We start from the raw sequence: 25,723 nt of genomic DNA, 5'->3' as shown, positions 1-25,723 counted from the left end.
TTAAATATATAATTTAGATATTATATATTTTAAAATATATAACTTTGTAGATTGTATCAAGGAACCCAAGAAACAACAGAGAGACTTAAAAACGTGCTGCCACGTCAGATGACACTTTGGCCTAAGTTACGGAAAATGCAGTTGCTGAAACGTGAATTCGCCAGCTCGAAGATATGCTACTCCAAACATAATTATTTAAAATTTTAATACTGAAGTTATTAGCAGCAGATTATATGTTATTTTAATTCCTTGTTTCAAAATCTATAAGAATCAGAAATGGAGTGATTAATTTGGGGTACCCATTAATAACCCACTTCTTGAGTGCTGGGTCAGTGTTACCTGCTCCCATGCTACGACTCAGAGGTGAATATGCAGGGAGACCCTTTTTACTCCCTCTGGTTTTAGGAGATGACACAGGAGGAAAGGCTCTGTCTCCACACCATCCCCCCTGCACACACACCCTGCCTTCTAGAGGGGCACCATTATATTCTTCCTTTATTGGCTGTCCTTGTATAATACAAATCTGCAAGTTTAGATACAAAAAAATCTGGAAATAAAAGATAGAAAAGTACCCGCCAGGCACCCCCTTCCTTCTTCCCGGACCCCTCCCCAGCGGGCACCGACGTGAGGTAACTGGGCATCTTCTTCCCCTTCCCCTTCCCCCTACCTGCCTCCTGGGCCCCCAACTTGGCCCCCTACCCCCATGAGACCCTGGCCCAAAGAACATGTGGGCCCCCAAGGGGAGGGGAGGGGTGGTAGGGGTGAGTACAGCATTGGCAGTGAACGCAGCAGGTGGGCAGGAGGAAGCCCTTCGCTTGTGCTGTGTATGGGGGCAGGGGGAATGACCGAACTTGGGGTGGGCACTCGTTTGGGGCTGAGGAGGGCCCCCAGGTGGGCATCCCTCCTCCATCCCACCCAATACTGGAAGGTAGAAGGTCAACAACAGAAACTGGGAAATACAGCTTGAACAGAGGGCACTCGGTGGGACTGTGGCCATCCCCCTGTGTCTGGGGTCCGGGGAGAGGGGGCCATGCCAGCCTAAGTCTGGCAGAGAAATGGGTCCCTTAGCCAGGCTGGGTCCGTCCCTGAATTCCATCCCATCGCAACCTGGGCGTCACAATGTCGGTTCTGTACTGGTTGTGGGAGGTGGTCGAGAGAAGGGTTAGAGAGGTCGTCAGGAGGGTGCAGCCCCAGGGAGCAGGACTGGGGAGAGGCTGGGCCTCCACTCCCAGGTGTGGGGCTCCTGGAGATGATGGGGTGGCTCGGGCTACAGTTCAATCTCGAAGGTCTTCTGCAGGTCGCCCGAGAAGGGGTTGGAAGGCTTCTCTACAGCAGGTTTGCCTTCTAACGCTGCCCACTGGGCCTCAAAGGGGTCCAACTCAGGGGCCGGGGCGGGTGCTGGCTCTGGGGGCCAGGGCGCCCCATTGGGGCGAGGACGGGCCTGGCCCCCAGGGGCGCTGGGTGCGGCAGGGGGTGGGAAGGCCCCAGCTTTCCCAATCAGGGTGGCAGGCTGGGGCTGGAGCTGGGCGGCTGAGCAAAAGGCGTTGGCCACCATCTGTGAGGGTGTGATGCCCACCACGGGCACGCGGGGCATGGGCGGGTAGCCCAAGCCCGGGTAGGCGGGCACAAAAGGGGGCTGCATGTGTGGAGGCGGCAGGAACACAGCCACCTGGGCAGGTGCGGCGTCGAAGGGCCCCACGGGGGCGGGGAAGGGCTGCAGGCCGGGGGGCACGGCAGGCACCGAGGCTGCCTGCTGCTGCTGCGCTTTTGCCACCTGGGACACCTCCTCCAGCCACCTCTCGGCCTCTGAAGGGGTCCGCTTGTGCCCAGGCTGGAAGGCGGCTGCAGGGGGCACGGAGGGCTCACCCCAGGCAGAAGTCCCTGGAGAGAGGAGAGGGGCAGTTAGGGGGCATGGGCTGCCGCAGAGAGACCCCCAGGCTGGGGATCATACTCTGGACCAGGCCACCTGCCTTGTATCCAGCTCTGCTTCTCATTAGCTGCATGGGCTTTGGGCAGATGGCTTGACCATCCTGGACCACAGGTCATGCAGTGCTACGAAAATTCATTTCTGAGATTCTAAGGTCCTAAGATGAAAAAGTATAGGCACGACTGACAATCACCCAGGCCGGCTTCCCTTCTGATTGGTCAGTAGCAAACCTGTTATTAAATATTTTTTAATATCACCCTTGGCTCTAATATTTTGACAGTGTATTGTCTTAGGAGGCTAAGATTCTAAGATTGCATGGATCTTTCTCAGAGTGTACTATTCTAGCATAGTGGGTAAGTTTCAGTGTTTTTAAGTTTGTGTTTTCTAAGATTCTAGGGTTCTAAATTTACATTGTTTGTAATTCCAAGGTGCTTCCACGGTTTTAGGATAAGCACGTGGCTCTAAGGTGATTCCTTGGCACTATTTTCTCAGCGAGCACTCTTTTAAGGCTGTAAGATTCCAAGGTTTCCTGGCTCCAAATCTGTTAGGTTCTAATATCTTGTGATTCAAAGGCTGTAGGTTTCTAGATTTTATGGTTCTAAGACAGCAAGGTTTAAAAACTGATCCCATGGTTCTAAGGTGACCGCATAATTCTTATGTTATCTCATGGTTCTAGGATGAACCCCACGGCTCTGAGATGACCCCGTGGTTCCAAGATGGTCCATGGTTCTAAAGTGATTGATCCCATGATTCTAGGATGACCCCATAGCTCTTAAATGATCCATGGTTCTATGGTAATCCCATGGCTCTTAGATGACCCGTGGTTCTAAGCCTGTGGGATTCCAAGATTCCCAGAGTCTCTGCAGGAGCCCTGAAAGGAGCAGGGGGATGCAGGAGGGGCACTGCAGGGCATCTGCCCCCAGAGAAGGGCTGAGTTTACCTGTTGAGGCTGGCGGTGGCCCTGGGGCTGGTGGTCCAGCACTGGCAAAAGATGAGCTGATCTGTGTACACAGGGCACTGATGCTGTCGCTGTCACTGGCACTGGGAGGCTCCATCTCAGGCACTGGCAAGTCAGGGAAGAGGGTGGAGGTCAGCGGACAGGCCCAGGCTCTGCCCTTGACCCCATCCCCGCAGGTGGCCCTCACAAGGTGTGTGGGTCGGAGGGTCCACTCTGCAGTAACTAAGTGGCCATGGCCACAAAAATGGTAACTGCGCACGTGTGTGTGTGTGTGACGTCTGAGTGGTACAACAGCCAAGTAGTGTGTGACATCTGATGGCAGACAGTCACAGGGATCCCAAACCAAGGAGGACCTCAAGAGCTGTATGTAGCCGCAAACCGGAAGAAATATTTTAAATGCTTACCAATATGTATTAATTTAAAAATATGTTCAGGGAATTTTCCCTGGCGGTCCAGTGGTTAGGACTTGGTGCTTTCACTGCCGGAGCCCGGGTTCAATCTCTGGTCAGGGGACTAAGATTCCACAAGCCGCGTGGCGCGGCCAAAAAAATAAATAAAAAGTGTTCAACCACATGTATGGCAAGAGCATTGACTAGTCAGAATGGATATTGGCCACGCTGCTGGTCACTGGCTGGGGATCATCTGTCTTGCTTTGCGTGCAGAAGTGGGGTCCCACCAGGCCTGGCCCATAACATATGTCATGAGGGCAGAGATGCACCTGTGCCTGCAAGACAGGACACGCTGAGCAGGTGTGGTGGCCTCGTGAGGGCTTAGGATGAGCAAAGGCACCATCCAAATAAACAAGAGGATGGTCAAGTGTGGTGTGTGACAAGTGCCTGTGACAGCTCAGCGAGTGGCTACCTCCAAGGGAGTGTGTGTGATGCTCTGTGAGCATCAGAAAGAAACTAGCTGTAGGAGTCAGCAGGTGTGACGTGGGGCTGCTGAGGTGGGACAGTAGGTGCCTTCCAGGTCATTTCTATGATGACTGTGCCTGTTAGTCCAAATGGGTGTGCAGCTTCTGGGGGGTGGCATCTGAGTGTGACTGAAATCCAGGTTGTGGCATCCGATTGTGATTCCCCAGCGTGAGCCAATCTGCCTGCGTGATGTATGGAATTCGGCATGAATTAGCATATGTGACTTGTGATTCACACAAGTTTGTGTGAATCCAGGTGTGTCGTTCGTGAGCGTGTGTTAATCTGTGTGTGTGATTTCTGAATGGGACATCTGGATATGTGCTTTCTTTCTTTCTTTTTTATTGAAATATAGTTGGTTTACAATGTTGTGTTAGATTCTGGTGTACAGCAAAGTGATTCAGTTATACATATATACATATATATTCTTTTTCATATTCTTTTCCATTATGGTTTATTACAGGATATTGAATATAATAGTTCCCTGCTATACAGTAGGGCCTTGTTGTTTACCTACTTTATATACAGTAGTTTGTATTGGATATGTGCTTTCTAAGTGTGTGTAATGGTAACACCTGGTCCTGCAACTTCCAAGTGTGTGTGATTTTTGATTGCCCACGACTAAGTGTGTGACTTCTGAGTGTGTGTGACACCCGCAGTGGAGTGGGACATCTGTGTGAGTCCGTGAAATTTTTGTGTGGCAAGTTACATCCAAGCAAGTGGGCAACTGGCTACTGGCACGCGGGGCTTCTAAATAAAGTCTGGGGTGCCTGCCACCTCTCAGGGAGCAGGTGTGACAGCCCTGGGGGTGTGCTTAACGGCAGGTTACTTAATGAGGACAGCAAATCTGAGGGTGCATGCAGTACACGGGATGTTGCACAACATGGAGTGAGCGAGCGTCATTCTCAACAAGCGTTGGCATCTGCTCAGCAGTCACCTTTTGCAGTAGCCCAGCCTCCTGGATACAGATCAACACCTCCCACACCAGTCCCCGGGGCCATAAGGGGTAGGTGTCTCGGATTTGGCATATGGAAGCAGGAGAGCGGGCCAGACCACATGACTTCACTGACAGCTGGGAGGAAAGGCAGCTCTCCTGCCTGTGTCCCTCGGGCAAAACATAGTTCCATGCCACCTCTCTCTTCCCTTTTTCCCATGGCATACATTTTTAAATCACAACATATGCCATCTCTCTCCTTTTCCTGGTCCATGGCAGACATTAGTAATCAAACAGGATGCTTTTCTCCCATCGAACTCTTTGCTCACCTTACCCCTCACCAGTAGAGCCTGGTGGCTCTACTGGCCAAATGCTGAAAGAAAGGACTGGTCCTTGCAATTCCATCTTCCCTCGAAGACATGGCTAATGGATGATGATGGGTGCTGCCTCTGCACAATCCTTTACCCAGAAGCGACATCACGAATCCATCACTATGCACCCTGACCCCGTGATCCCCATGCTCACTTGTGCCCTTCACCTCATGCTTCCATAAGCCAAATTCTGGGAGTCATCTCTTGGGCAAAACATAATACTCCTGCTCTCTCTTCTCGCTTGCCCATGGCAAACTTTGCTAATCAATCATGTGGTGTGCCACCTCGCTCTTTTCTCTTGCTCAAGTCACATACTGTAAGGAGATCATGATGTCTGTCATCACGCTATTCTCCCTGCCCTAGGCAGACATTGTTAATCACAATCCTTCTTTCCTCTGAACCTGGACTCTTGACCTGGCCAGATCTCACGGCTCTACTGGCCAAAAGCTTGGAGGGAGCATTAGCTTATGGTGCCTCAGTCTCCTCTTGAGCAAAAACATGGCATCTGGGCAGCTTCTCTCCTCTCCCTTGCCCATGGAAGTCTTGCTAATCAATCATGACATATGCCACTGCTCTCATGTCCCTAACTACAGCAGACAGTACTAACTGATCGTGACTTACACCACCTTTTTGCTATCCCTTGCCTGGAGCAGACATTGCTAATTGATCACAGCTTACACTACCTCTCTCCTCTCCCAGACTGATGGCAGACATTGCTAATTGATCACATGTTGCTCCTCTCCTTTGCCTGTGGCAGGCAGTGCTAATTAATCATGGTGTGACTTAAGTGTCCATCGACAGATGAATGGATACAGAAGATGTGGCACATATATACAATGGAATATTACTCAACCATAACAAGAAACTAAATTGAGTTATTTGTAGTGAGGTGGATAGACCCAGAGTCTATCATACAGAGTGAAGTAAGTCAGAAAGAGAAAAACAAATACCACATGCTAACATACATATGAAATCTAAAAAAAAAATGGTTCTGAAGAACCTAGGGGCAGGACAGGAATAAAGACGCAGACGTAGAGAATGGACTTGAGGACACGGGGAGGGGGAAGGGTAAGCTGGGACGAAGTGAGAGAGTGGCATTGACATATATACACTACCAAATGTAAAACAGATAACTAGTGGGAAGCAGCTGCATAGCACAGGGAGATCAGCTCCGTGCTTTGTGACCACCTAGAGGGGTGGGATAGGGAGGGTGGGAGGGAGATGCAAGAGGGAGGGGATATGGGGATATATGTATATGTATAGCTGATTCACTTTGTTATACAGCAGAAACTAACACAATGTAAAGCAATTATACTCCAATAAAGATGTTAAAAAAAAAATCATGGTGTGCACCACCTCTTCTCCATCTCTTGCTTACAACAGACAGCGGCATTGATCCCGATGTTCCCTCCTGCAGAGCCCCAGGCTCACCTGTGCCCTTCACCTGGAAGTCAGTGCGGCGCTGCAGCGTGGATGGCAGCTCATTCAGCCGTAGGCTCAGCTGCCGTTTGAAAGGTGAGTTCTTCTGGCTGAGCGCCGGGAACCCACGGAAGGAGCCCTGGCGAACCAGCTGCTCCAAGGGGGCATGGCGCCGGGGGATGGCAGCCGCAGTGGTGCCTGCAGCCACTGGGGTGCCCGCCTCACCCTTCTCGCCAGGGGATGTGGTGGCCGGTGTTGGGGACACGTGCCCAGGCTGGGCAGGGCCAGGAGCCGCAGTTGGGGCAGCTGCTGCCTCTGCTGGAGACATGGGTGAGACAGGTGGTTAGATAGCTCACCTTGGCATTGGAGGCCTCTCCTACCCAGACCCCTTGATTGTTTTCCAATGCTGCCTTCCTCACCCAGTGTGCCCTGCCCTCAAGACAGGCTGGTCAGAGCCCCCAAATGTCTCTCATCCCCACCCAAGCCAGGACCACTTTCCCCAGGAGGCCCGTGGGGGAGTCGTCACCCAACCTGACCCTCTGTGTGTCTCAAGCTTTCTGTCCCCCATCCATCTTCCTCTGCTGCTTCTGCTATTTCTCCCTCTGAGACCTTCTGTCTCCCTTTCTAATTAATTTAACAAACACTTTTTTGGTGCATGACCAATGTATCAGGCATTGTTCCAAGTGCCTTGCAAGTATTAATTCATTCAGTCTTCACAACCACCCAGTGAGGTTGATATTATCATTATCCCCATTTTACAGATGTGGAAACTGAGGCCCAGAAATGGCAAGTGACTTGCCTGAGCCATACTGTGAAGGAAGGGGCAGGCTGACTCCAGAGTCTGAGTTCCAGATGACTGCACTAACCCGTCTCTCCCTCTGGCCTGGTCTCTCCACATCATGCTGTCTTCCTCCATCATTCCATCTGCTCTGTTCTCTGTCACCTCCCACCATTCTTCCCACCTCAAGTACCTCCTCCCGTCCTCCAGTTGCTACCCATTGTTCTAGACCTAGCTTGGCATACTTCTTCCTCTGAGGAGTTTTCCAGATTGTTTCAGCCCCTCAGCCTGGGCTCCCTCCCCTCTGGGGCTGTTCTCAGTCCTCTGCAGGTACCTGGTCTCCCCACTCAGCATAAGAAGCCAGGGTCTCCCCACCCCTGCCAATACACAAACACACAGCCATCCTCCCATCAAGGCCTCACCTGAGCCGCTGCCTGAATGCTAGTGAGGTTAAACTCAGGCCCAAAGAGGGCAGGGAGGTTGCCCAGTGCTTCTCCCATCTTCCATGAGGGGGCGGTGAGGCTCTCACCCAGGCCAGGCTGGGGCCAGTGGAAACAGCCCGGGACAGGTTGGAACTGGGAAACCACCTCTGCCCCCCACCACCTTGGGCTTCAGGAAGTCTCCTCCCCTCTCCGGGCTCTAGTTTCCCCAACTAAACCTGGGATAAACATCCCTCTGCTGCCTTCCCTAATCTCCTGAGAGGGTCAGTTGAGGCAGTGAATGTTCAACGCTCTGGAATCCCACAAAAGCTTGGTAAACAACTTTGTGGAAAGTGCACTGCTCCGTAACTCCTGAACAGAGCTCTTTGTGAACGTGCGGTGCCTTGAGACTGTGAATCAGTGCATCATCGGCTAAACACTGTGATGTGTTCGGCAAATCATATACCACACTTTGTAAACTCTCATTTTTGCAGTGCAAGCTCTCAAGTGCTTTCTACAATCCAAAGTACCTGGAACGTATAATATCCTTTGGAAACAGCAAAATCCTTTGCAAACTCTAAAGCATGACATTCTTTGTAAATTCTAATATCCCATATAAATAGTAAACTCAGTGTAGTCAATGTGTTCTTTTGCAAACAATAAAATATCATATAGGGACTTCCCTGGTGGCGCAGTGGTTAAGACTTCGCACTCCTACTAGAGGGCCTGGGTTCGATCGCTGGTCAGGGAACGAGATCCCACATGCATGCAGCAACTAAGAGTCACATGCCACAACTAAGGAGCGCGCCTGCCGCAACTAAGGCCCAGTGCAACAAAATAAATAAATATATATATATAAAAGACAGGTTTTCACTAAAAAAAATATATGTACTTAGGCCCTCTGTTAACTTTACTTTGTAATCTGCTTTGCCAATGATAAAATTCTTTATAAATTCTAATAGATGATGTAAACAGCAAAATATTTTGTAAGCTGTGAAGAACTCCTTAACTTTGTCAAGAGGTTTGTAAATGGTCACATAGTTTACCAAGAAAAACATATGTTGTAAACTCTAATATTCTAGCAAGTGATAAAAACTTGTTTTCCTAACTTTTCAGCTAGAAATATTTTAAACTTACAGAAAAGATGTAATAATGGAACAAGCAGCACACATGTTCTCGTGTGTTAACTTGTTACACTTGTTAACTCTTAACAAGTGTTAACTTGTTACAGTATTTGATCTGTCTCTCCTTCCATAATCTTTTTTCAGTATGATTTAAGAGTAAGTTGCATACAATAGCCAAGACACGGAAACAACCTAAATGTCCATCAATAGATGAATGGATAAAGAAGATGTGGTAATATATATACAACGGAATACTACCCAGCCATAAAAAAAGAATGAAATAATGCCATTTGCAGCAACATGGATGGACGTGGAGATTATCATACTAAGTGAAGTAAGTCAGAAAGAGGAAGACGAATATCATGTGATATCACCTATATGTGGAATCTAAAAAAAAGATACAAATGAACTTATTCACAAAACAGAAATAGACTCACAGGCATAGAAAACAAATTTATGGTTACCAAAGGGGAAGAGGGAGAGGGGATAAATTAGGAGTTTGGGACTAACGGATGTACACTACTATGTATAAAATAAACAGCAAGGGAAAAAAAAAAGACTAAGCTGCAGACAGCTTACCCAACCCTAAAACCTTCAGCATGTACCTAAGAACAAGGACGGACTCCTACTGAACCACAGGACAACTTCCTACTTGGGAAATTTAACATGGATATGATACTGTTAGCTAGTCTACAGTCCATATTCTAATTTCCCTGACTGGTCTACTCATGTCCTTTATGGATGTTCATATATATATATATATTTTTTTCCAATGTATATATTTTATATACATATATTCAATATGTATATATATTGGATTGAATGTTGAATGTATATCTATATATACAATATCCAGGATTCAATTCAGGATCACACATTGCATTTATTAATATTTGTCAAATCTCTTCAGTCTCCTTTATCCTGAATCCCAATTCAGGATTCTTTGTAAATTCTAAGCAGTGTTTTCCAAAAATGTAAAAACTAGAAACAGTAAAAAAAAGTAAAATAAAATTAAAAATTACATTTTGACTCAGCACATAATACACGTATATTTAAAAACCACAGTTTGAGAACTTATAAACTATTTGCCTTTGACCTAGAATGTTAGAGTTTACCGAAAAGTTTTTCAAACTTTCACGACGGCAACCCAGAATAAGAAATACCGTTCACATGGTAACCCATTCCATACACACACACACAAACAGATATACTGACATAAAAGTATCATTGAACTATACTTACCCTTACTACATTCAATTACTCTGATATTTTCTATTCTTTTCCATTTCATTTCTTAAAATGCTAACCACAACCCAGCAAGCTGACTTCACAACCCATTAACAGGGTGGATACACAGTTTGAAAAGCCTGGGAACCTCCCTGGGTTAGCAGATAATAAAGCTCTCGGTGAGCTTTGCTGGGATTTGTGGCCAACAGAAGATTGCCCAGAGGACTCCTTAAACTGAAGTACGCTTTATAAACTGTAACCAAACTTTGTGGTTGGTGCTTTGCTTTGTATTTTTTACTTAAAAAAATTTGGGGGGACTTCCCTGGTGGTGCAGTGGTTAAGAATCCGCCTGCCAATAAGGGGACACGGGTTCGAGCCCTGGTCCAGGAAGATCCCACATGCCACAGAGCAGCTAAGCCCATGCACCACAACTACTGAGCCTGCACTCTAGAGCCCGCAAGCCACAACTACTGAGCCCGTGTGCCACAACTACTGAGCCCATGCGCCACAACTACTGAGCCTGTGCTCTAGAGCCCACGAGCCACAACTACTGAGTCCATGTGCCACAAGTACTGAGCCCATGCGCCACAACTACTGAGCCCATGCGCCACAACTACTGAGCCTGCGCGCTAGAGCCCACGAGCCACAACTACTGAAGTCCGCGCACCTAGAGCCCGTGCTCCGCAACAAGAGAAGCCACTGCAATGAGAAGCCCGCGCACCACAACGAAGAGTAGCCCCCACTTTCCGCAACTAGGGGAAAGCCGGTGCACAGCAAAGAAGACCCAACACAGCCAAAAATAAAATAAATTAATTAAAAAAATTTTTGTTGTTTTGGGTTTTGTGTGTGTGTGTTTCCTTTTTGCTTTGTAAACTGTAGAGCCCCTGTACCTCTGCAGCTCTCCCCCCAATCTGGATCCCTTGGCCCCACCCTGGGACCATTCGGTGCCCAGCCCCCCCACCCCGCCCTCCGGGCAGCGCCCACCTTTCTTTTTGTCGGCAGCCTCTCGCTCAGCCGGCCGCCCACCCCCGGAAAGGCGGAAGGAGCCCTCCCGGGAGAAGCTGGTGCGGCTGGCGTCGAAGGCAGCCGTGACTCCGCACTCCTTCTCCCGCCGTTGTTTCCGCTCTAGGCAGGCCGCAAACGCACACCCCACTGCGTGGCTCAGCCTCTCGCCCTGTGGGAAGAGGTTGGGGCAGGATTAGCGACGTTGTGCAGTGCAGACCGGACGCCAGGAGCCCCGGGGTCCAGCAGCTGGATGCTGGGTGACTCCGGATGAGTCCCTTCACCTCTCTGGGCCTCAGTGCACATCTGCAAAATGAGGGACAAAAGCCAGAGACAAGAGTGTAATACTGTATGGCTCCATTTTTTTTTTTTTTAAGATTTTTTTTTTGATATGGACCATTTTTTTTAAAGTCTTTATTGAATTTGCTACAATATTGCCTCTGTTTTATGTTTTGGTTTTTTGGCCGCAAGGCATGCGGGATCCCAGCTCGCCAACCAGGGATCAAACCCACACTCCCCGGCATTGGAAGGTGAAGTCTTAACCACTGGACTGCCAGGGAAGTCCCTGAATGGCTCCACTTACATGTAGTTACAGAATGGGCAAAACTAATCTATGGTGAAAAACATCAGAACAGTGGTTGTTTCTTAGGGGTGGGCATAGGGACTGACTGAGAAGGAGCATGAGGGGACAGTCTGGGGTGGTGGCAATTGTTCTAGATCTTGATGGGGGGGTTGGGTTATACGCGTGTATACAGTTGTCAAAACCCAGCAAATGTACACTTAAGGTTTGTGGTCAGCATGTATTTCGCTTCAAAAGAAAAAGAGCTGATAACAAATATGAATTCTACTTAATGGTATGCATGCTGAAGTGTCTAGGGGAAGAATTCTGATGTCTGTGACTTTGAAATGCATCAAAAAATAAGATGCGGAGATAAGTGATAAAGTAAGCCCAGACAAATGTTAATGGCAGGATTTGGGTGGGGGGTGTCCAGGTGACTGGTGACTGAACAAGTCTTTCGACTTTGCTGCATGCTTGAAAACATTTTGTAGTAAAGTACTGGGGGTAAAAACAACAACCCCTGTTTCTTGAGTGCCTACTTGAGAGACGCCAAGGCCAGAGAGCCTGGGATTGATGCTGGCTTCCCACTTCCCAGCTATGTGATCTCAAGAAAATCACTTCCCAGTACCCAAGGCTCCTCATTTGTAAAATGGGGGCTCTAACAGCACCCACTTCACAGGGTTGTTGCAGGAATTAGGTGAACAAATATGTGCAAGGCATGCAGCACAAAGCCAGGCACAGGGAAACTCACATATGTGTCAGCAGAAATTTTGTATAGCCCCGGGCTGAGCCCTGATTTGCATCCTTTTATGGAATCCTCACAACAGTGCCGGGAGGTGGACAATCTTATGAACCCATTTGACAGATGAAGAAATTAAGGTTCAGTCAACATGCCCATTATAACAAGCGAGTGGCAGAGTTGGGATTCTAATGAGGTATGTCTGACTTCTGTTCCCTAAACAAGATGCTCAGCCACCTCTTAAAGTTAAACTTGGGGACAAAAAGCCTCAACAAAATGCTAGCAATCTGAACCCAGCAGAATATTAAAAGAATCAAGTGAGATTTATTCCAGGAATGCAAGCTTGGTTTAACATATGAAAATCAATCAACCACATTAATAGAATGAAGAAAAAACCCCACACGATCATCTCGATTCTCACAGAAAAAGCATTTGACAAAATCCAGCACCCTTTCATGATAAAACACTCAACAAAGTTGGAATAGAAGGGAACTTCCTCAACCTTATAAAGGACATTTGTGAAAAACTCACAGGACTTCCCTGGTGGCATGTGGTTAAGAATCCGCCTGCCAGTGCAGGGGACACGGGTTCAAGCCTTGGTCCGGGAAGAACCCACATGCTGTGGAGCAACTGAGCCCGTGTGCCACAACTACTGGGCCTGTGCTCTAGAGCCCACGGGCCACAACTAATGAGCCCACGTGCTACAACTACTGAAGCCCGTGCTCCACAGCAAGAGAAGCCACCACAATGAGAAGCCCGTGCACCACAACGAAGAGGAGCCCCCGCTCGCCGCAACTAGAGAAAGCCCGGGCACAGCAACAAAGACCCAACGCAGCCAAAAATAAAATATAAATAAATAAATAAATATATTAAAAAAAGAAAAAAGAAAAACTCACAGTTAACATTATCCTCAATGGTAAAAGACAAAGCTTTTCCCTAAGATCAGGAACAAGACAAGAATGCCATTTTCATCATTTCTATTCAACACTCTATTGGAAGTTCTAGGCAGAGTAACTGGACAAGAAAAAGAAATAAAAGGCATCCATGCTGGAAAGAGAGAAGTAAAATTACCTCTGTTTGCAGATGGCATGATCGTATATGTTGAACATCAAAAGGATCCACAGTTAGTGCAAATAAATAAATTCAGCAAAGTTGCAGGATACAAAATCAACACACAAAAAAATCAGTTATATCTATATACACAAACAGCAAACAATCCAAAACTGAAATTAAGACAATTCCATTTACAATACCATCTAAAATAATAAAATAGTTCGGAATAAATTTAACCAAGGAAGTGAAAGACATACACATTGAAAACTACACAACACTGTTGAAAGAAATTAAAGAAGACCTAAATAAATGGAAATACATCCTGTGTTCATGGATTGAAAGACTAATATTGCTAAGAGGGCAATATCTCCCAAAGTGTTCTGCAGATTGAATGCAATTCCTTTCAAAATCCCAGTGGACTCTTGCACAAATGGAAAAGCTGACCCTGAAATTCATATGGAATTGCAAGGGACCCAGCACAGCCAAAACAATTTTGAAAAAGAATAAAATAGAATAACTCACACTTTCCAAATTAAAAACTTACTCCAAAGCTAAAGTAATCAAAACGGTGTGATACGGGACTTCCCTGGTGGCTCAGTGGTTAAGAATCCGTCTGCCAATGCAGACGACATGGGTTCAAGCCTTGGCCTGGGAAGATCCCACATGCTGCGGAGCAACTAAGCCTGTGCACCACAACTACTGAGCCAGCGTGCCACAACTACTGAAGCCCGTGCGCCTAGAGCCCGTACTCCGCAGCAAGAGAAGCCACCGCAACGAGAAGCCTGCGCACCGCAACGAAGAGTAGCCCCCGCTCGGCGCAACCACAGAAAGCCCGTGCGCAGCAACAAAGACCCAACGCAGCCAAAAGTAAGTAAGTAAGTAAATAAATAAATAAATAAATAAATAAAAACAGTGTGATACTAGCATAAGGAGAGACATATAGACCAACGAAATATAACTGAGAGCTCAGACATAGACCCACACATCTATGGTCAATTGATTTTCAATAAGGTGCCAAGACCATTCAATGAAGGAAGAATAGTCTCTTTAACAAATGGTGCTAGAACAACTGGATACAGTATGCACGTGAAAAAAAAATGAAGGTGGACTCTTACCTCATACCATTTATAAAAATTAACTCAAAATGTATCAGAGACCTAAATATAAGAGCTAAAACTATAAAACTCTTAGAATGAGACATGAGGTAACTCTCTACAACCTTGGATTTGGCAATGAATTCTTAGATATGACACCAAAAGCAGAAATAACAAAAAAAAATTGATGAATTGAACTTCATCAAAATGTGTACATTTGCACATCAAAGGACACTATCAAGAAAGCAAAAAGATGGGGCTTCCCTGGCAGTCCAGTGGTTAAGAGTCTGTGCTTGCAATGCAGGGGGCGCAGGTTCAATCCCTGGTCGGGGAACTAGGATCCCACATGCCATGGGGCCAAAAAAAAAAAGAAAGTGAAAAGACAACCCACAGAATGGGGGAAAAGTTTTGCAAATCACGTAACTGATAAGCACCTAGTATCCAGAATATATAAAGAGCTCTTACAACTTAATGGTAAAAAGACAAACAACCCAATTAAAAATGGGTAAAGGATTTGAATAGATATTTCTCTGGAAAAGATATACAAATGGCCAATAAGCACAGGAAAAGATGCTCAACATCATTAGTCATTAGCGACATACAAGTCAAAACCACAATGAGATACCACTCACACCTACAGGATGGCTAGAATAAAAAAAAAGTGTTGGCAAGTATGTGGAGTAATTGGAACCCTCATACATTGCAACTGGGAATGTAAAATGGTGTCACCACCAAGGAAAACAACTTGGCAATTACTCAAAAACTTAAACATACTATATGACCCAGCAATTCCACTCCTAGGTATATACCCAGAAGAATTAAAAACAAGTATTCAAACAAATACTTGCATATAAATGTCCAGAGAAGCACTATTCATAATAGCCAAAAGGTGGAAACAACCCAATGTCCATCAATGGATGAATAAATAAGCAAAATATGGTATATCCAAAATGTGGTATATCCATACGAATATTATTCAGCCATATAAAGGGAGTAAGTACTGATACAATGCTACGACATGGATGAACCTTGAAAACATTATGCTAAGTGAAAGAAGCTGGTCACACAAGGCCAATAGGTCACAAAAGGCCAATACACACCTCCCAAAAAGCAGAGAGTGTGCCCCTCTCCATGCTTCCCTCCTTTATGTAGTTGGGATGAAGATGTGAAGGCTGGAGCATGCGCATTCATCTTGGATCATGGAGTGGAAGCCATACTCCAGCATAGCAACAAGATAAAAGGAGCCATGGCCCTTGAGTGGAGAGGAGTCACACCAACGCTGTGCTGCCTGCCTAGGGATGTCTTTCACATGAAACACAGATTTCTGTTTCACCGAAATCACTGGTATCTGAGGGTTTTCTGTCACAAGCCTCAGAATCCTGTGAGAATGCTTCTCAGAAGACAGTCCATTTATCTCTTTCATCAGATTCTCAGAGGGGATCTTGACGCCCCCCTCCCCCCAAAAATATAAAGAACCACAGGCAAAATGAATCAACTCTGAAGGAAGAGTGGGTACCCTGGGGGGTGTTGTTTCAGAAGGGCCCAAGGGGGCTGCTGGGGGCAGGAAACTACAGCTTGACTTGGGTGAGGTTTAAAAATAAGCAAAAATTCATGGAGCTGTGCCTGGGCCATCTGCGCATTTTACTGTATGTATATGCTCCTCAATGAGAAAAGTTAGAGAAACATGAAGAACTATTGATAACAAGGAGGAGGATGAGAACTAATGTTTTCCTGAGTGCTTCCTATATGCCAGGCATTGTTCCAAATACTCTGTATCAACCCCCTCAAGTCTCACAATAATCCTCTAAGTTAGGGGCTGTGAATACACTCCCTTTTCCAGATGAGGTCACGGAGAGGAGAGGTAAGGTGAGTGACTCGCCTGATACCACACAGCGGGCTGGGGTTGGGCGTGGGACACCAGGGCATGGGAGACAGTCAGCTGGCTTTGGGCGTTGGTGATACTCACGGAGTCCTTGAGCGCCAGGAAACAGTGGCAGATCCAGCGGCGGGTGGTCCCATCACGGCAGATATAGGAGAAAGCCTTGTCCAGGTTGCGGTCAGGAGCACAGAAGGAGACCTTTTCGATGGTCTGGTCTACCAGCAGGTCCTGGGAGGCACCAGGGAGGCCAGGAAAGGCATGTGTACTGTCTTTCATGTATTCACTTAATATTCCCTTTGTGTCTGCTCTATATCCTGTCCTGAACCGGGTGGGGATCCTGCACTTGTTGAAACAGCTGTGGGCCCTGCTCACATGGGGCTCCCAGTTTAGTGCGGGAATCAGACTCATCACCAGATGGAGACAGGCCAGAGTCACAGCCACGCTGTAATGAGGGAGGCACAGGCAGAGGGCTCAGGGCTGGGATCGGGGAGGCTCAGGGGCTTTAGGGAGCAAGAAGAGGTGCCTGACCCAAGTTGGACGGGAGTCGGTCAAAGCTTGCTGGAGGGTGTCAATCCTGTTCAGTCATTAACCTAACTGTCTTCATGCGCTGGCTGTCTCCTTGGGCAGTCTCTGTGCTAGGGGCAGGGAATTCAATGGTGAGCAAACAGACACCCGGATCCCGGCCCCTGGTGCTCCCATCTGGCCAGGTAGACGGACAATAAGCACGTAACAGCTAACATTCATTGATCGGAACATTTCTGCTGTACCAGGCATAGTTTTAAACTATTTGCATATACTTTCTCATTTAATGGTTGGGTCCATTTTTATCCCCATTTTTGCAGATGAGGCAAGTGAGGCACGGAAGGGTTAAATCTCATACCCCTCATGCCCAGGGTCACCCAGCTGGTAAGTGGGTGAGCTGGGATCCGAGCTGAAGTGGCTGCTCTACGGTCCGTGCTCTCACCCACTATCCACGCCAGCTCACAAATAGCCACAGGACTCAATCCTGAATTATGACTGTGAGAGGTGCCAAAATGTTACAGGAACACACGGCTGAGCCTAGAAGGTCCCTGAGGGAGGGACATCCTAGAGGTGGGTGAGAAGGCGTCCCTGGCCCCGTTCGAGCAGGGTGAGGACAGGGGCCCGTTAGTGCCCACTCCCAGGCCCACGGGCCCCCTACCTTGGTCTTGTCATCCACCACCCGGAGCCCATCGGCTGACACCCACAGGACAGACTTCACAGACTTCCGGCCCATCTGGAGTGGAGGAGGAGGACAGAGGGTGTGGTCAGGGCTGGCTCTTCTGCTCTGACCTTGCCCCCTCCCTGCTCCAGCCTCTCACTCACCGCCTTCAACTTTTTCACAGCATCTTCACACACGTGCATCCCCCGGGACTCCTCCACCTCCACGTGGCCCAGGTACTTGGTGCGAAGGGGATGGGAGAACATGAAACAAGCACAGTAATCAGTCATTCCTAGCGCTCACTGTGCCGCTGCGATGCATCACGCAATGTCCTAAGCACATCATATGAATGAACTCATTTACTCTTTACCTCAACTTTGCAAGGTGGGGACCTTTTTTTTTTTTTTGGCCGCGCCGTATGGCTTGTGGGATCTTAGTTCCCTGACCAGGGATGGAACCCATGCCCCCCTGCAGTGGAAGCACAAAGTCTTAACCACTGGACTGCCAGGGAAGTCTGGGTACCCCATTCTTATCCCAGACATACAGGTGAGAAAACTGAAGCACATCATGGAGTAATGATTCCCACCCTGCCTCTATCCTTGGCCTTTAACACATCCCTGGTGTCCTTCTGAGTGCCAGCGTCTGCATCTGCGCCTGAGGACTGGCCCCAGGCAATGACTGATAGGAACCGGGGTACACACGCCCCAGCTCCCTCACCCCGTGGGTGGGATGGCTCGATTTCCCACAGTTCCCTAGTGGCATCAAGCTCAGTTGCTCACAGCTATAGTTTAGTAAGACACGCTTTACTGGCTGCCTTCCCGTCCTCACTCTCACCAGCATTTCCTGCACCTCCCACCAGCCCCTCCCTCGCAAGGTCGGCTTCTAGGGGAAGGAAAAACAAGGTGGGAGGGGAGGCGCTGTGACCATCGTCTGTTGTCACCCAACCAGGAAGGGAATGAGTGGAGAGTTGAACCTGAATCCTGCTGTCTCCCTTATAAATTTTCGTGTATGTTGTAAAGGGTCGTGGTGGTCTAAACCAGAACGCACTTAACAGTAGAGGGCTTTGCAAATGCTACAGAATTTTTGTGACCTTCCAGTGCCCCCCTGGAAACTGTGAGCTCCCACAGAATAGCGTGACTCCAGGCGGGACGCCCCCGCCCCAGGTAATATTTTCCTGGCACAAGAGAATGGGTCTTGGTTTCTAATCCCAACTTTAAGGGACTCGGGCCGTGGGGTCCTGCTTCTGCAGGATCCGCAGTTCTTTGGGGCTGTGAAGTCTCTTCGGTCTCAGCCAACTCACCGGGCGACGGACAACACACTGGACACGCACGCGCACAGCGAACAGCTCGCACACCGCCGCAGCCCCGCCCACACGGGCCCCGCCCACTCACCCTGACCGGGAAGCTGCACGTGCCCTTGCGCACCGCGTCCTCGTCCGCCTGCCACTGGTGTGGGCGCGATGCCTCAGGCACGTAGGCTGGTTTCCGCCGCCGCAGGCTCTGCCGTAGCTTGTTCATGGTGCCCGCCCCGTCTGCTGACAGAAGACAGGGGTGCGAGTCAAGGGTCAGAGGCATGGGGCTCAAGGTGGGGGGAAATAGGGCTCAGGGAGCAAGGGGTCAGGTAACGTGGCAGTAGGGCTACAGGGTTAGGGGGTCACTGGGTCAGAGGACATGACATCCAGGGAACACAGACTGGCAGCAGTTAGGGGATACTGGCAAAGGGGGCAACTGGAAGGCGGGGGAGTGGGAGAGTCGGCAGTGGGGATTCAGAAGACGTGGGGCTAAGAGGCAGGGAGGTCTGGGATGCGTGGGGGGGGGGTGGTCGTGAGTCACAGCTTTTAGGGGTCTGGAGATTCGGGATGTGACAGTCAAGAGGCATGATGATCCAAAGTAATGGGAAGTTAAGGCAGTGGAGGACATTGGGGTTAGAGGGCATAGCAGTCAGGGGTCACGAGGTCAGGGGTTTTAGGGGTACAAGGTCAGGGGATGCGGTGGTCAGAGAGCACAGGAGTTGAGACTTGCATGGGTCTGATGCGGGGGACTCAGAAGGTCCAGGGATTGCGGTTCAGAGCCCAGGCCAGAGGGTGTTGAGGACAGGGGCGGGTCTCTGCAACTCTGAGATACAGCCCCTCTGACAAATGTGTCTGTTCTAAGGCAGAGGCCCCTGGGGAGGCGTGCACCTGCGATGTCAGAGGTAGGGATGGAGGTGGTGGCCAGTCACTAAGACAGCCTTCGCTGACTGAGAAGCCATACTGAGTCCCAGGAGGAGTGTGAGGGGACACCTAGGACAGAGCACCAACAGATGAGACTCCGCCTGTGTGTGCAAGCAAGTGTGCAGCTGGTGTGTTCCTTTTTTTGTTTTTGGCCTCACTGCGTGGCTCGCAGGATCTTAGTTCCCTGACCAGGGATCGAACCCGTGCCCTGGGTAGTGAAAGCACAGAGTCCCACCCACTGGACCACCAGGGAATTCCCTGGTGTGTTCCTGAGTGTTGTGTGTGAGGGTGTCTAGTTCTGAGCATGCACCTATTGTCCGTGAGTGTGTATATAGCTGAAGGCTGTACGGAAGGACGCGGGTCTGAGAATGGTTGTTGATGAGAGTGGGTGTCTGTGAATGCTGTCTGTGAGGGGATGTCTGTGTCCAAGAGTGTGGCTGTCGTCTGTGAGTGTAGGTCCCTGAAACTCGTGGCTGAAGAGTAGCTATGTGTGAGAGTGGTGGTGAGTGTGTGTCAGGGAATGTTGCCTGTGAGGATGGGTCTGTGTTTGAGCATGAAGCTGTTGTCTTTGAAAGGGTGTGTCCGTGACTGTTGTCTTTGAAGCTGTGTGTCTGTGTGAAGATGTGGCTATTGTCTTTGATGACCACTGCCCATGACAGTGTGTGTCTGTGAGAGTTACCCAAGATACCACATCTGTCCAAGAGTGCAGCTGTTGGTGGTGAGGCTGTGTGTCTGTGGCTGTTGTTTGTGAGAGTGTGTCTGGGTCAGATAAGGTGGGTGTTGTTGCAGAGAATGTGGGTCCATAAGCGTTGTCCTGGGGGTGTGTCTGTATGCAACCGTGCATCTGTGAGGGTGTGTGAGGACATGAGGTTGTCATCTTTGAGAGTGTGTTTGTGAGTGTTATTTGTGAGGGTGTGATGGTGTGAGAATGTGGCTGTTGTCTATGAGAGTGCTGAGTGTTATTTGTGAGACTGTGTGTGCAAAAGTGTAGCTGTTTGTGAAGGCAGGAGCACACGGGTGCTGTCTGTGAGGCTGTGTCTGCTTGTGAAAGTGTGGCTGTTGTCTGCAAAGTGTGGGTCTGTGTGTGTTGTTGGGGAGACTGTACAAGACTGCATCCCTTGAGAGTCCCTGAGTCTGTATCTGGTGAGTGTCTGTGCTCACCTGTGAGGGAGTCTGGCTGTTGTCTAGGATTGTGTCTGTATGTTTGTGTGACTGTGAACCTGTGGGTGTGGGGATGTTGGTGTGTGTCTGAGTGTCCAAGTGTGTGTGTGCGTGTGTGAGACCTAGTCTAGGTGGGTGTGTCTGTGAACGAGGTCACTGGGTGTGCCGGGAAGTCGTTTGGGGGTGTCCACTTGTGAGTGTGATTAAGCCTGTGTGACCGCAGGGACAGTTCCTTTGGCTATGCCAGGCAGACCCACCCCCTCACTCAGCCTTCGCCCTGTCCCCAGCTGGCCACTCACCTGGCTCCGTCCTGGAGGTTTCAGGGGGCCCCAGGGCCCCACAGGGGGCAGGGGGCAGATGCTGCTCTGGACTCCTGGGTCCGCCCTGCCCAGGGGAGGGAGGAAAAGTTGAGAAGCTGGCTTGGGATAGGGCGCAGTCCCCTACCTCACCCCCTCTTTGGACATCAGCCAACCCCCCTTCATCTCAGAATCTCTGATGAGAGCCCTGGTTGTCATAGCAACTGTTACTAAGGCAATCAGCCACCTGGTTGCAAGGGCCCAGGAACGAGTAGGTGTGTTTTGGGAGCATCTGTTGGGGATGTCCTGGCCTCAGGAGGCTGTCTGTACCCAAGGGGATGGTGTGAAGGGGGGTGGCCTGCCCTCTAGACACATGTCCAGGGCTGCACACACACAGTCACATGTGTACATGCAACTCCGGTCCCCAATTGTCCCTAGAACCTGGTCACAGCTCTGCACAATTAGTTACAGAGACAACCACAGCGACACACACCGGATCACACAGAAGCACATCAACAGTCACAGCCACTGTAAATACCTGGCCACATATCCAAGTTCACAGACACACAGTCTCTGCTACAGACCATTTGTCCACAGGTATGTAGAGTCCCAGGCTGCCCAGGCACTGCCACAAACGTCTGGTCATATCAGTAACTGATATTTTGCACTTCTCTTTTCTCTGCCATATACAAAGAGCTGGGTCCGGGCACACCCACTGGGGCAGCCCATGGCCAACCAATGACAGTTGTTTCCTCGGGCACCCAACCAAGATACTCACATTACAGACCCACCCGTGTAGAATCACACCCTGCGGGAGGTCACCTATTAGCTCTGAGGCACACACACTTGTCATACAGCTCCCCTGCTGCCTGTTGACATCTGGTCAGGGATGCATGCAGACATACTGACACATATTTGGTCACACCCAGTCACACCCAGCCACAGCCACATGTGTTTAATCATCGACCGGCACACAGCTGCACAAGGACACTCAACCCCAACTGTGTCAGTCACACCAACACACCTTTTTGGTCACACACTGTCACACAGCCATACATCCCAGTCGTAGAGGCACACACTTGGTCATGGTACCAGCCACACGTATATGGATGGTTCTCTATACCCAAGCACACGCACAGACCCCGATGGCCACGGCCCGTGCATTAGAGAGAAATGGGCACACAAACTCAGGACATGCATAAAGCCATCCAGAGACAGTTCTCCCCAAGGACGGCCACACTCAGACACAGCCAGACAGTCAGTGGCTCAGAGTCACAGCCATACGCATTTCAGAAACGGTCATGTATGCAAAGTCCCACAGCATGAGTGTCCACGTTACCCAGCCATATATCACGGTCATGGTACCTATTTCACAGTCACCCACCATCCCACCCCCAGCTGTGCCATGTCAGACCATCACAGAGAAACATGCAGTCTCTCTTCCTGCAAACACGTAAGTCACACCGACACGTATGGGGCCACATACAATCACAGCCCCCGTGTGGAGAGACACACAATATCTCACACACAGAGACATCAGCACACAGTTTCCATTTCACACACACAAGCACACAGTCAGGTATGTGCTTAGAAATACAGTGACCCAGACAGAGCATTTATAGCTGCGTTTACACAGAAGACACAGTTCCGGATAGTCATGTGTGGAGCCAGGAGACAGTCACTCTGTCACCAAATCACACAGATTCAAACATAAGCCACCCAGCACGCATACGGGGACACCCACCCACCCACCCCAAACAGCCACACGGCTACAGACACACACTCTTACAGACCATGACACAGACACAAGTATATAGAGTCACCCAGGGTCACAGACATGCAGGTCACACACAAATACAGAAGCCACAGTCACATACACATCCCCCCCACACACACACAATCACTGGTGCCACCACACACAGACACACCTATAGCTTGAGTCACATGCAGTGAAATAACCCACTATTAATAGTCTGTCAGGGTTTCAGACTCCAAGTCAAATACATAACCCAAATCACAGGTACACAACTATAAGTGTACAGATCACTCAGTATCAACACACAGACCTAGATGTAGTCATTTATACAATCCCGGCCACACACATAGATGTGGCTTTGAACACACAACCGTAAACATACAAGTCACAGTGCCAGCACACAACCTGTCACATAAGCACAATGTGACTTCAAATACAATGGCAGTCATACACCTAAAGTTGCAGGCACAGTTGTGTGTCATACAAACACATGTGTGACACACATATAAAATCAGTTAGAGACACAGTCACAAACATTCGAAGTCATTAGGACAGTCGCACATGGACACAGAGTCATAGACACAACTCCACTTATAGTCACAACTCCACCCACATCTTCAGTCAGCCACACACATGCCCAACCCCCTACTCAATAGATACACTGTCACATACCCAGTTAGAGTTACCAAGGTACATACATGGGGTCACAAAAGACATAATCAAAGACACAACCACATAGTCACAACCATGCACACACTCAAACACAGACAGACTGAAAAGTACAGGGTTCTGCACAGTGAGCGAGCAGCTGTCATATACACATACACAGCCACACAAATGCTGGGGTCACATACAGAGACACAATCACAGACGCTATCGGACACAACCACAAGCACGAAACACACGATTCCTCAGAGTCACCAGTTGCAGCTCACGCACATACACACACAGGCAGCCACAGTCACAAAAACACAGGGTCACACTCTTAGCCACCTCCCCATCGCTTGCTTCCCCGCTTCCCCCCAGGTACCACACACAAAGCCATCATCACCGCAGACGCTGCAGACAGACAGGGCTGCACCAGGTCCCTGGGGAGCCGCCCCCTGGCCCAGCCTGAATCCTGGAGCCTGGGGGGCCAGAACCGGAGTGGGAGGCGGTGCATTGTCTGTGGGTGGGGCCCCTCCCAGACAGCTGGGCGGCCCCAGGGACAAAGAGGGTGGCCCAGGAGACCTGTGCCCTGGGACCCTTGACCAAGCCTTTTTGTGTGTGGGGTTGCCTGAAATTCCCTTTATTTTATTCAGGCTTTGGGGGGATAGAGTCCCAAGCACAGAGACCTTGTTTTGAGAAGGGTCTGTTCCTGGGACGCCGCCCAAGCATGGGGGGATGCTGTGCCCCGACGCCTCTGAGGCCTGGGGACGGACTGTGCCAGGAATCCCCCTGGGCCTTGGCTTGGTGGGGAAGCTGTGCCCAGGGACCCCATTCTCAAGACCTTGCCTAGAGCCCCTCAGGCCGGGAGGGGTAAGGATTGCGTCTGGTCTGGAATCCCCTCTTAGAGGCCTTGACTTGATAAGGAGGTTGCGTCCCAGACCCCATCCCCAAAATCTTGCCTAGGGAGTTGTACCTAGAATCTGTCCCCCTGTCCTTGATTTTTTTGAGGGGGAGGTCTGTGTCTGGGATCCGTATCTCCAGAGCCTTGGCAAGACAAGGCCTGTGCCCGAGACCCCTGTCTCCCAAGATCTGGCTTGGTGGGAAGCCGATTCCTGGACCCCCACCCAGGACCACCCTCCCCAGCCTTGGCACCCTTTCTCCATCCGGGCGCCGCGGCCGCCTCCCACCCTCCGCCACATCAGCAGCGGCGCCGCCCCCCACCCGAGCCCCCTTCTCCCGCCCTTCTCACGCTGGCCGCCGCGCTGCGGGACATCCAGGGCTCCGGCTCCCCCGCCTCCCGCGGCCCCGGCTGGGCCCGGATCCCCGAGTGCTGCTGCTGCTGTGGCGGCGGCGGCAGCTCGGTCTGACGCGGGCCAGGGCCGGGGGCCGAGGGATGGTGCGGGATGCAAGCTCGCTAGCCTGCTCCGCTCCCGGGAGGATTCCGTTCCAGGGGCGGGGGAGCGCCCCTCCCGCTTCGGCTCCCCGCCCCAGCCCCGCCGCCTGCTGGATATGCAAAGAGACCCCGCCCCTTGACCAGCAGGCCACGCCTATACGCAACCACGACTCCGCCTCCTCCCGTGTGGCCACCGCCCCGCCACGCCCACTGGCCAGTCCTGGGCTGAGCACACACGTGAATCTCGCTGACACGTTCTCCTAGGTCCATCCAGGCTTGGGCTCCCTTCCCCTCCGTGACCCCTGACCTCAGATCCCCTTAAGTTCCGCGTCCGAAAGATTTGCTTCGGGAGGCGCCTCGCGGTCCCTCATCCCCAAATCTTCCAGCTCACCCCACGGTTCTCCCAGCCCAGCGGGGGCGGGCAGAAGCGGTGACGAGGCACTTTTGCCAGGAAAGGAGGGGGAATGAACAGACCCCGGCGTCCTGGTGCGCGATCGGTTCAGCTTTGGGGGCGGGGGCGCCAGGCTGGGACCGGGGAGCGGTTCTGGCCGCCCAAGTGCCCCCGCACCCGCCCAATCCTGTGGGTTTGGCAAAGCAGCTGGCAGGGGCATTAAGGCCCATTAGCAAAAGCGAGGTTGCTGGGAGCCGAGTGGAGGGAGCCAGGAGGCTGGGAGGTGGTGTGT

The 25,723-nt window shown here is 50.2% G+C and overlaps 1 protein-coding gene across 6 annotated transcripts; it reads right to left on the bottom strand.

Moving 5' to 3' along the window:
• Positions 1 to 477: 477 nt before the first annotated feature.
• NUMBL (NUMB like endocytic adaptor protein) lies at positions 478 to 25,438 on the bottom strand. 6 transcript variants are annotated; one of them, XM_082437541.1, is made up of 10 exons: positions 25,278 to 25,438; positions 21,247 to 21,331; positions 18,966 to 19,108; positions 17,739 to 17,813; positions 17,575 to 17,649; positions 16,482 to 16,622; positions 11,053 to 11,242; positions 6,533 to 6,835; positions 2,868 to 2,990; positions 478 to 1,881 (listed from the first exon to the last, which is right to left on the bottom strand). In XM_082437541.1, exons 1-10 carry the CDS (start codon positions 25,308 to 25,310, stop codon positions 1,268 to 1,270), a joined length of 1,782 nt encoding a protein of 593 aa, XP_082293667.1. In that variant the 5' UTR covers positions 25,311 to 25,438; the 3' UTR covers positions 478 to 1,267. The 6 variants fall into 6 exon arrangements, with proteins under 6 accessions (XP_082293667.1, XP_082293665.1, XP_082293666.1 ...); XM_082437539.1 differs by having other exon boundaries at positions 6,533 to 6,838; positions 25,278 to 25,434; XM_082437540.1 differs by having other exon boundaries at positions 6,533 to 6,838; positions 18,966 to 19,105; positions 25,278 to 25,434.
• Positions 25,439 to 25,723: the final 285 nt, after the last annotated feature.

This window comes from Balaenoptera physalus, assembly GCF_965194825.1.
Source record: "Balaenoptera physalus genome assembly, chromosome: 19".
Taxonomy (NCBI): Eukaryota; Metazoa; Chordata; class Mammalia; order Artiodactyla; family Balaenopteridae; genus Balaenoptera; species Balaenoptera physalus.
Note: the sequence above shows the minus strand (reverse complement) of the source record. Positions and strands in the feature narration are given on the sequence as shown.

Excerpts from the sequence above, each read along its gene's own strand:
- NUMBL (XM_082437539.1), bottom strand. The coding sequence starts at position 25,310 with ATGGACCTAGGAGAACGTGTCAGCGAGATTCAC. Across the intron at positions 17,650-17,738 it reads CTGTGAAAAAGTTGAAGGCG|ATGGGCCGGAAGTCTGTGAA; the intron begins GTGAGTGAGAGG and ends CCTCCACTCCAG. Across the intron at positions 16,623-17,574 it reads TGGTGGATGACAAGACCAAG|GACCTGCTGGTAGACCAGAC; the intron begins GTAGGGGGCCCG and ends GGTGCCTCCCAG.